Here is an 11,275-nt window from a genome sequence, read left to right as displayed (position 1 = left end):
GGGGGGGGGGGGGGGGGGGGGGGGGGGGGGGGGGGGGGGGGGGGGGGGGGGGGGGGGGGGGGGGGGGGGGGGGGGGGGGGGGGGGGGGGGGGGGGGGGGGGGGGGGGGGGGGGGGGGGGGGGGGGGGGGGGGGGGACAAGATACCAAAAAGAGCTTAGAAATACATTTAGTTCCAGGAAGGTCTATCTATATTTCTCGGCCCTTAAAATAAACAGAAAAGATATGTTTTTTCCATTACTAAGTGTTAGAAATTAGGGTATCAGAATCTACAAAACATTCGGAAGAGCTCTACGACGACATTGTAATGCTGGAATAAACCTGATGCCCCTTCCCAAAAGTTCGAATGGAATAGCAGTTTATCCTTGAATGAAAGGATACTAGAAGATAGAATGAGGCAATTGGTAAATATCACATTTCTAAATTTACTGATGCTTATTTTGACACGGAAAATCATTGCCAGGCAACTCAAAAACGTACGTACATTAGTCCACGATTTCCTTGAATGAATACTAGAAGATAGAACAAGTACAATTGAATTGGTAAATTGTTATCACATTTCATTTACCAGTGCTTATTTTGACACTGAAAACCTTTGCCAAGCAATCAAATGCGTGCATCAGTCAACTATTTCCTACTTTCAATCAGTTTTGGTTAAGCAAATCAAGGAATCAATCCTTGCGGCTAATGAGGTTGTTGATGATTGTAAGAGTTGAGAGAGGGAAATGATATGCAAGCTTGATAGTAGGAAAGCTTATGAGAAGGTCAACTAGAACTTTTTAGATACTATCATAAGAGTTTGAAGTTATGGAAATAAATGGAAGAAAGGGTTTCTCGGTGGTGTTTCAAACACCAATTATGAGAGATCTAGAGGTAAGATCATTGCTTCCAAAGAGCTTAGGCAAGAGAGGCCACTTTTTGCTTTCTAGTTTGTGTTTGGGCTAACTACCTCAACTGGTTATTCAAAGAGGGTATAGATGGCTCCCATACTTTACTGATAACACCCTGTTGTTTTTCATTAGTATCAAACCAAGCATTAATTATATTGACTATATAATAGAGACCGCCCGAATTGGTAAGGGAGGTAAAATTTGGAACTTTGTTGGCCACTAACAAGCAAGACATCGAAGTTTGGAAGTGATTCCTTATTTTCACCATTCAAGATTTTTTTTTTCCTGTATTCAACGAAACTCAGAGGCAGGTATCCCTTCAAAGTTATGTCAGATTATATCATATGGAAACATAATACCTCAAAGGCTAAGGTTTTGACACGGTGTCTTTTGCTAACACTAGCAGGCATCAGTTCTTATAACAAAGTTCAAGCAAGGAATTCTAACTTCCTTCTCCCAGATTGGTGTAGCCTGGGTATGAAGGTAGATGAGACTAATGATCCGTTGATCTTTTGGAGTCCCATCAAGCTTTTAACTATTTTCAGCCTAAATATGGTATTCCCTAGGTCGCTTAACAACTTTATTTCTTTGATGATTTGTGTTCATCTCTAGGGAAGGAAGGCTGAAATGGGTTGGGCAAACACTACTAAACCGACTGGATATGATGTTTGGTCCAGGGGGAGGAGAGCAACATATTATGTTTGGATGTTTACTGCTTTTCTAATCTCTACTCGTAGTAGTGTGAACAGTCTTTTTTATAGTTACGATCTTTCTTTGACTTATGCCACCTGGACCTTTTGTACCCCCGAACATTTCGTACAGATGAGATAAAACTTTGACAGAACTGAAGTATTAATAGACTTATTAACTCTGAAGTATCATAGAATCAATATTTTCCGGTTGGAAAGGAGCCAGAGACGTTTTGAAGATAAGCTTTTGTCTCTTGATTCCTATAGTAGAAATGTACAGCTTACGGCTTCTCTTTGGGGTACAACATAGGAAATTCTTTCGTAATTACAACCTTTCTAATATTGTCAACAATTGGAAAGCGTTCTTCTAGGTTGTTTTGGGATGGGGTTCCCTCTACCCCAATCCTCTAAGTTGTATTTCCCCTTCTTTTTTGAATAAGTTTTGATTCTTATATATATATATAAAGTATCAGTATTTTGCAACTCCACTAGCACATTTCTTAAAGAAGCATCAAAGATTGAACAACACTGCAAAAGAAAAAATTTACAAGACCAGCATGGTTGACTGCCCGAAGAGAAAACCTACCTTTTCATACATCTTGATTGCAGGGGTGTTCGATGCCCTCACAAAAAGATCAACAAAATAAGCTTTATCACTGCCAGAAAGCAAAAAGCCTCTCATTAAACATAAAGCTCAAGGCAGAGTGAAAAACAATATTAAAAACTAAATTTTAAACCAGAACAAGTGTTTTTTCAAGGTTTAATTGTACCACCACAAGATATATAATCAAGTCCATCTTACATCTCGTCACTAATATCCTCAAGCAGGTTCATAAGCTTCTTAGCTAATTGTTGCCTACGATATTCCGGAGCAACAGTTACAGCAGTTACATGACCATGCCATGACTCGCCTTGCCCCTCAACTTTTCCCATGACTGCAATGGAAAATCATACAAGAATCAAAACAGCATAAAATAATGGACAACAAGATCACAAGATTTTGAATTTCGCTTCCACTGCGATATATCCATCTCGTTGCTTCTTTAATAATTTGGTGTCAAGCAAAGAGAATAAAAAATCCGTATAAGGGTGAATTGACAATTCAATGATGAGAATGAACATGATAAGTTATATAAAATTAACGGGAGTTTTAAAAATCGAATTATTCCATAATGTTTCGGCTAGAGTTGCTGTGTATGTGTGTGCCTTAGATCATTTAATAAACCAACTCCACATCTACACTCCAAACCAAAAAGAAAGTTCCAAACGCATCCTCACAGCCGGTACTCAATAATTCTTCTGTCCTAGCCATTATGCTTCTGATTAGAAATGAACAATTTAAAGAAGCCACCGGCGAAAATTTGAAGCAACGTGTGCTTCGGTTGGTCGATAGTTCAGCCTAAAACAGAGTATCTAAAAAGAAACCAATCCACGCAAGAAGAAGTAGAGAAAGAAACAAACAAATACCGATACTCACTGTATCCCATTATGCGGCTACCAGGGGCCTCGGCGACATGGAAGTAGTCAGGCCATCTAGCCAAGTAGGTCATGTAGAAGGACATGTTGAACTGAGAAAAATACAAAGAAGATTGCATCAACACTGAATCAACATCAACATTCAGAGTGCGATAAAAATGGAGAACTGTAATGATTTTGAGAATCAGAAGAAAACTGGAATTCAGACAGAGAAATTACGGTTTCAGTGAGGTGATCAAGATTGACGGAAGTGAATCGAAGAAGATCATTGCAGCAAAATCTGCGCAACGTCGTCATCGCTTTTCTCTCGCTCTGTGTGCGTCTGTCTGCTACCCGTCGTTGCCTTTCTTCTTCTTCTTCACAAGACGGGTAGTTTCTTGAAAACGGGCCAAAAGCCCATAAGAAAATGGGCCCATTTTTTGTAGGTGAAATTCCTTTCTTGCCCTCGCCTCTAAAAAGTATTAAATTTGTCGTGCATTATAGAAAAATATTATATCAATTTCAATTACAAATTTAAATCTGTTTTTAATTAATTTTTAAATGTTTTATTTTGTTATTAAATCAAACCTATTTTTTATTTTTTTTCTATAGGCAATATTTATTTATATTGTAAAATGAGTATAACTTAAGAATAATTATTCTCTATTTATTTATTTAAAAATTACTTAATTTCATTTACCAAGCTTAAATTTATTGAAAGGATTTTTACAGTTTTTTTCTGTTAAAATTATTGGATGAATTAACGAAAATTTATTAAATAATAATAATAATAATAATTTTAAAGTTTAGTTTAACGAATTTTAAATTGTTGAAATAGGATAAATTTAAGGGTAAAAAATGAATTTTAACAATTTGTTTTAATAAAATATATAAATATCAAGAAATTGATAGCTTATAAATATTAAATTAAATCTAAGGACTAAATTGTAATTTCAAACTCAAGCTAGACCGAAGTGTTCTGAATTTCAATAGAGGTTTCCCTTCCCTTTCTCCTCCCTCTTTGAAATCAGTTCTGAAAGTAAGCCCTAACAGGATTCCGGGAAGGAGAATCAGAGCAGAATCAATGGATCTCCTTAAGCAAGAGCTTCTCAAGAAACGTCAAGCCTTAGCCACCGAAACCGGTGGCAAACGATTCTTCAAGCGATCCGAGATTGAACAGAAGCAAATCCAGCAGCTACGTGAGAAAGAGAAGCGCGAATTGGAAACCAAAGCTCTCCGCCAATCCACTACCTCAGCCGCCACCGCCGAGGCCAACTCCACATCTTCCAAATCCAATTCATTAGCCTCCGCCTCCACTACTTCCTCTACCACTATTAACTCCGCCGCCACCACTTCGAAATCGCTTACGGACGAGCAGAACATCGACAACCTCGTCCTTCCCAGGCAGGAAGTAATCAGAAGGCTCCGGTTTCTGAAGCAGCCGATTACGCTGTTCGGGGAAGATGATGATACTCGGCTCGACCGTTTGAAGTATGTGCTGAAAGCGGGACTTTTCGAGGTGGATAGTGATTTGACTGAGGGGCAAACGAACGATTTTCTTCGGGATATTGCAGAGTTGAGGAAGCGGCAGAAGACGGGTATTTTGAGCGAGAGGAAGAGGCAGAAGAAGGAAGACGGCGCTGGAGAAGAGGGCGAAGGGGGTGGTGCTGACGAAGAAAGTGCCGATGGAGGGTCGAGTGGGGTCGACACTGATAAAGATTTGAAGAGAATGAAAGCGAATTTTGATGAATTATGTCAAGAAGACAAGATACTGGTATTTTTTAAGAGGTTGTTGAATGAGTGGAACCAGGAATTGGATGAAATGCCCGAAGCAGAGAAGCGGACGGCGAAAGGGAAATCTATGGTGGCGACATTCAAGCAGTGTGCTCGCTATTTGCATCCTCTGTTCAAGTTTTGTAGGAAGAAGGTACAATTTTGTCCCTGTATACTTATTCAATTTGGTGAATGTTCCATTTTCCCTTGATTCCGCGTTATGTTATCTTTTGACTTCATGGTAGATTAGAGAATAACTAGAGCTTCTTTTTCTGCCATTCCTTTCGCTCTGCTAAGTGCTCTGATGGAAAATGTTGAGGATTATTGGGAGAGGAGTCCCACATCAGCTAATTAAGGGGTTGATCATGAGTTTATAAGTAAGAAACACTATCTTTATTGGTATGAGGCCTTTTGGAGAAACCAAAAGCAAAACCACGTTATGCTCAAAGTGGACAATATCATACCACTGTGGAGATCCGTGGTTCCTAACATGGTATCAGAGCTATGTAAATAAAAACCTCAAATGTTGAACAAAGAAGTTGTGAGCTTTAAAAGTGTAGTCAAAAGTGCTCAAGTTTCGAACAATGTACTTTGTTTGAAGGCTCCAGAACAGGAGTTGAGCCTCGATTAATGGGAGGCTCTATGGTGTACTTTAGAGGATTGTTGAGGATTGTTGGGAGAGGAGTCCCATATCGGCTAATTAAGGGGTTGATCATGTGTTTATAAGTAAGGAACACTATCTTCATTGGTATGAGGTCCTTTGGGGAAACCAAAAGCAAAACTACGAGAGTTTATGCTCAAAGTGGACAATATGATACCATTGTTTCTTTAAGAGAAAAAATGTTCCCACATGAGCTTGTAGATTTCCTCTTTAGGTTGATTATCATAGGAAGCAATCTCTAACAAATTACATCCTAAGGTTTTCCTCTTTAACTATGATTATCAATCTAGCAGCGAAGAGAGTAGGTTGCTAACGTTAAGGGGGAGAACCACTTGCCACTTGAAACTCATGCGCATGTTATTCTGCAGTTCATCTGCCAATTGGCGCTTGAGGAAGAGATGTCTTTGGGATTCAACGTCTTTCATGCGTAGAAAGCACAACTTGGGGAGAGGGACCAATTTGGAGGCCCTTTGTTTTATGTCGTGATAATCTTATGAAAGAGCTCCCACTAGAAAAGCTCGACTTGTGGGATCTCGACTTGTGAGATCCCACAATGGTTGGAGAGAACGAAACATTTCTTATAAGGGCGTGGGAATCTCTTCTTAGAAGACGCATTTTAAAACCTTGAAGGGGAAGCCCAAAAGGGAAAGCCCAAAGATGACAATATCTGCTTGCGGTGGACTTGAATTGTTACTAATGGTATCAGAGCCAGACACTAAGCGATATACCAACGAGGACGCTAGGCTCTCAAGAGGGATGGATTGTGAGATCCCACATTGGTTGGAGAGAAAAACAAAACATTTCTTATAAGAGTGTGGAAACCTCTCCCAAGAAGACACATTTTAAAACCTTGAGGGGAAGCCCAAAAGGGAAAACCCAAATAGAACAATATCTGCTAGCGATGGGCTTGGGCTATTACACGACTTTCTTTGGACATATATGGAGTGACATATCATCGAATAAAGATGAGAATCCTTTGTTCAAAATATCCTTGAATAGGTAGTTGCATGAACGGACCTCCTGTAGTCAGACTGCCAAATTCATTTATTTTGGAAGAACAGTAAGTAGAACTTAGAAGTGGGAGATCAAGTTTAGGAAAGAGGCCCGTTTTGTGATTTCATCATCCAGATAAGAAAATCTAGAATCAGGATCCCAATTTCGAGTAGAGGAGTTCCAAATATCTTGGATAGAAGTGTTTCAATCTTCTTGGGAAAGCGCATTCCAAAGCTTGTAGAACTGCCATTCCAATGGAGGCTTTGACCCTCTAGTGGAGTTTAAGTTTTTTTAATTGATTTTAGGTCGTCGATGGCCTCTCGACGCGTGTAGAGAAGGAGGTACTAACAAAAAGTCACCAAATTTAGCCACCATAACTTTCCTTCATAAAACTTGTATCTTTATTATAGAATCTCAAGTAGATCTATGTTCTGCTAATGCCAAGTATCATGTTAGATTTTAATTGTTCTTTTAGATTCTTCCTGACGATATTCGGCAAGCATTGTTGGTGGTCGTTGAATGTTGCATGAAGCGAGACTATCTAGCTGCAATGGATCAATACATTAAGATGGCCATTGGAAATGCCCCCTGGCCAATTGGTGTCACTATGGTTGGTATCCACGAACGTTCAGCTCGTGAGAAGATTTACACCAACAGTGTAGCCCATATCATGAACGATGAGACGACAAGGAAATATTTGCAATCGATCAAGAGATTGATGACGTTCTGTCAACGACGCTATCCAACAATGCCATCCAAGGCAGTAGAATTTAACAGCTTGGCGAACGGTAGCGACCTGCAGTCCCTGCTAGCAGAAGAGAGAGTCTCTGGAGGAGGAGGAGGAGGCAAGCAGGGTTCTGATGAAAGGCTTCGCATCATGCCCTCCCCGGAAGATAGCTAGCTACCAAGTAAGAATATCCTCTCCTGGCTGCTACTCTTTACTCTTCTCTGCATATTTTGGTAGTCAGTCAGCAATTTCTGAGTACCTTTTGAGATCAAAGTCTGTTGTATTCGTTTAAGATAGCTACCTGGTAAAAAGATTATCGCCTGGTTACCATTGTTTATGTCTATTTGTTATGTAAAATTTGAAGTTTCAGCAGCTTAGTTTGGTAGTCAGTAAGTCGATGTCCAAGTACCGGTTCTGAAGAGACTTAAGGCTCAATGGTTAGTACACATTGGAAATAAGGACCTTCCATATTGGGTTTCTCTAGAGCCCGGGAACAACTTCTTCTTAATTAAGGCTGTAGGCCCAATGGTTAGTTCATATTGTTAGAAACGACCTTCCACGTTGGACTTCTCTAGAGCCTTTGAATAGCCTCTCCTTAATCGAGGCTGGACATTTTCGAGGTTCACATGGATTCTATTGACATGACCGAAACTAATATAGAGATATGATTCTTTCTATACCATCAAAGGACTGTACCTTACAAAGGCGGTATGGTTTTTTTTTAATTTTTTTTATATATTTAAATTTTTTAAAATAATTGTGAAACCAATTAAAAGATTTAAAATAAATTTCTTTTCTAGAAATATCAATCTTTAAATATAAATAATTAAAATTATATTGGAAATATCAATAATTAAAATTATATTTATTTTTAAATTTAAAAAATATGTGTGGTCTAATATTATAATAATTTAATGGGTAATATTATAATATACTTGATTTTTTTGATCCATAAATATGTTATAATAATAATAAAAAAAAGTAATTTAAGAAAAATAAAACAAATTAAAAGTACATTCAACAACTAAAGCTGACGTGGTGGCGCCAAACCTAATTATATAAAGATCTCTATTTTGTACTTTCGAAACAACAAAAAATAGGGTGTGATGTCATGTTCTAATTTTTAAAGAATTTTCTTTTTAAAATATTAATAATTTTTTCTTGTCCCCAAAACAAAAAAAATCTTAATATTAAAATAAAATAAAATAAAGTTGAGAGCCGGTCTTTGATACTCTCACCAAAGTATTATGTTGCTTCCATGCCACCTACTTTGTCTACTCAAATTTCGCTCCTCACACGGACACGTGGCACTCACTGGCTCGTCGGTATTCCTTCTTCTCCTTCTTCTTTCTTCCCACTCTCCTTCTCTCGTGTCCACCCGCTGCTGCTATGGATGCTCTCTTTCAAGTCCAAACCTCGCCTCCATCATCCATGGCGAAGCGCCCATGTCCATCGCAAAACCCTAGAATACCGACCTTCTCTCAGATGGACCTTCTTCTCGAGGCCTTTTTAGGCCTTTCCGACTCATCTTCCATCTGTATCGACCTCTCATTCGAGAGGCTCCTCGACTCCTTGCCCTCGGACTTGGATCAGACTCGTCTCATTGATCACGCCCTCAAAATGGGCACCTTCTTGCTCGAGGCTGGCAAACGCTCCGCTCGCAAACGAGCTACCAAGCATAACTCCGTCGTTTGGGCTCTTCCTCCTGACCTCACCATCAAAGTATGTTCGTCTTTCCTTCTTATATGGTTTTTGAATCATTTGAAATCGGTTTGAGTTGTGTGCTGTGGATTGGGAATTGTTTGGCGCGATTGCATTTAATTTCTCCATTTTGGACATGAGTGCTACTGTTATTGAATGTTGGATTTGAAGTTTTTTTTAGTTTGTGGTTTTGTTGTGTCGAATGTAAAATGTGCTGAAATTCTAGTGGTTTCTGTGGAAATTTTCTCGAACTCGAAGCAAGCTTGCTGTCAGGAATGTGTTTCGAGAGTGAGATGTTAGTTTGGCGATGGATGGGAATAGAATTTTCCAGTCCTAGTTGTTTGTATTCATAGGCAACAGCAAAGAGAGACTATGAATTTGGTAGTTCATATATCTTTGTATGGGTGTAATCGAGTGGTTAGGTTAAGACATCGAACGTACTTTCGAGTTTAGGGTATGTCCATGCTCATCTTTCCTACACTTAGAGATTGGAGATCACCATTACCAGGTTCCACCTCTTCAATTCATCATACTGTTATTAATGGTTGGTTCCATGTTGTGTTCTAATATTCATAACGGTTGATGGAAAAAATGAGGGGTTTTGCTGGAGTGCATGATGATGTACTGTGGCTTTCCAGGTTTTTTCCATGCTTGACACTCAGAGCCTATGCTATGCAATAGCTACTTGTTCAATGTTTCACAAGTGTGCAAAAGATCCTTCCTGCTATGCCAACATTGACTTAACGACAGTTTCACCAAGGGTTAATAATGCAGTGGTTTCTACTATGATTCACCGAGCTGGAAACTCCCTTCAGTAAGATATTTTCTGTAAAAAATCATCATTAAATTTCCATTATCTGAATTTAAATGTTGTAATATATACGTTGAGGATCTGAAACTGAAGAATGCATACTTGATTAAGCTCATTAGTGATATGGTCTTTGAAGTGTGTCTTTTGGCCAACATAAGTTATAATTTTGCATGAAACATTTTGACTATTCACTACCCAAGTATTGCTGTGAAATCCAGCTGAACCACAATTCTCATTATGCTTACTTTCTAAACTGAGGTAATGAATATTTCCTTCCTAAATCTTGTCTGACGCTGAGGTAATGAATATTTCCTTCCTAAATCTTGTCTGACGCACCATCTTTGTAATTCAGTGACTGGGGAAGATGGTAAATTATCCCATTTGAGGTCCGACTTTTAATGTTAGTTTGCTTTATTTACCAACCATGTGTATTCTATACGCCTGCAAAGGCATATGAATTAAGTTCATTGAACATCAACTGCATCTGTAATTCTTTTTACCTTTTGTAATGTCAGTCATCCTTCAATGAACAGTCAGTCCTATGTAATCAACTCCTTTGGCTGGAAAGGGTGGTTTTTGTGGCAGGCAGGAGTTTGTGCTATTTTGTGGGGGGTTTTTGGGGCGATTGAAATAATCAAATCTTTACAGGTTGAGATAGTTCTTATAGTTTGGTCCCATGTTATATTTTGCGTTTCTCTTTGGTCCTTTGCTTCCAGGTCTTTTTGTAACTATCTGCTAGGTCTTATTTTACTTTCTTGGAGCCTATTTTTGTAGTTTAGCTCCCTTTTGGTGGTTTTTTGGTATGCCAGTGTATTCTTTCATTTTTTTTCTCAACAAAAACTTGGTTTTTTCATTAAAAAAATCCTTTTACCCTCTAGTAGGAACACTTAGGATTGCATAATCTATATTTTCTGCGCTTTGTTTAACTTGGCTATTCTGTTCCCCTCAACAATTTCAGATCTCTTAAGCTTGGTATAGTTCCTGGCCCAACGGCACCCCTTGGATCTTGCCAACCTTTGGTTTTCAGGAACTCTGTAGATGTTACCAGCTTCTCATGGAATGACAAAAGATCCAGACAAGGGAAGGAGTCATCAGTGCTCACAAGATCCTGCTTAAGCCCTTTGGGAGGGGGCAGTAGTTCTCCTGGGTATGGACTTACTTTTTAAGTTGAGAATGTGCTCATTGTGAAATAGGAGTTATGTTTCTGATCTGTTAAATTCTACAGGAAGCTCTTAAGAACATTGCATCTTTACAATATTGAAAGAATGGATAGTCAATCACTTCGTGCTGCATTATGTGCTTGCCCGTCTCTCCTTGATCTGGAAATCGTAGGCCTGTAAGCTTCTTTAGTTGACTGATTTTGTGGCATTTTAATAGTTTAAACTGGAGAATGATATTTTTTTAAAAAATGATGATACTAGTGAACTGTGATTCGGATTCAATCTTTTGTGAAAATCCAGAACTAAGATTTATTCAATCATTTTTCTGACACGTCTCACCTTTCTCATGACATCACTGATTCACCATTTTCGTTCTTGTCATTTTCCAACAATCAATCGCTCCTTTATTAATTCCCCC

At 38.8% G+C, this 11,275-nt stretch overlaps 3 protein-coding genes across 4 annotated transcripts in view; 2 read left to right on the top strand and 1 right to left on the bottom strand.

The window, feature by feature from the left end:
• The window catches only part of LOC111460592 (N-terminal acetyltransferase B complex catalytic subunit NAA20-like), a 4,143-nt gene extending 740 nt beyond the window's left edge, over positions 1–3,403 (bottom strand). The window contains exons 1-4 of the mRNA XM_023103788.1: positions 3,272–3,403; positions 3,054–3,144; positions 2,379–2,511; positions 2,163–2,232 (exon numbers count right to left, since the gene is read on the bottom strand). Coding sequence (XP_022959556.1) covers positions 2,163–2,232; positions 2,379–2,511; positions 3,054–3,144; positions 3,272–3,349 — 372 coding nt within the window. The 5' untranslated portion in view covers positions 3,350–3,403. The remainder of the gene's footprint in view (positions 1–2,162; positions 2,233–2,378; positions 2,512–3,053; positions 3,145–3,271) is intronic.
• Positions 3,404–4,018: 615 nt separating this feature from the next.
• Positions 4,019–7,640, top strand: LOC111461003 (pre-mRNA-splicing factor 18-like). The gene is made up of 2 exons (XM_023104425.1): positions 4,019–4,958; positions 6,934–7,640. Exons 1-2 carry the CDS (start codon positions 4,116–4,118, stop codon positions 7,357–7,359), a joined length of 1,269 nt encoding a protein of 422 aa, XP_022960193.1. The 5' UTR covers positions 4,019–4,115; the 3' UTR covers positions 7,360–7,640.
• Positions 7,641–8,496: 856 nt separating this feature from the next.
• The window catches only part of LOC111461067 (F-box protein At4g02760-like), a 7,949-nt gene continuing 5,170 nt past the window's right edge, over positions 8,497–11,275 (top strand). The window contains exons 1-4 of one of the 2 annotated variants that reach the window (XM_023104510.1): positions 8,497–8,907; positions 9,525–9,700; positions 10,656–10,844; positions 10,923–11,033. In XM_023104510.1, the coding sequence (XP_022960278.1) occupies positions 8,575–8,907; positions 9,525–9,700; positions 10,656–10,844; positions 10,923–11,033 (809 nt within the window). In that variant the 5' untranslated portion in view covers positions 8,497–8,574. The remainder of the gene's footprint in view (positions 8,908–9,524; positions 9,701–10,655; positions 10,845–10,922; positions 11,034–11,275) is intronic. The other variant, XM_023104509.1, reaches the window with a different exon arrangement.

This window comes from Cucurbita moschata, unplaced genomic scaffold (assembly GCF_002738365.1).
Source record: "Cucurbita moschata cultivar Rifu unplaced genomic scaffold, Cmos_1.0 Cmo_Scf00024, whole genome shotgun sequence".
Lineage (NCBI taxonomy): Eukaryota > Viridiplantae > Streptophyta > Magnoliopsida > Cucurbitales > Cucurbitaceae > Cucurbita > Cucurbita moschata.
This window is presented reverse-complemented; position numbering and strand designations above follow the sequence as displayed.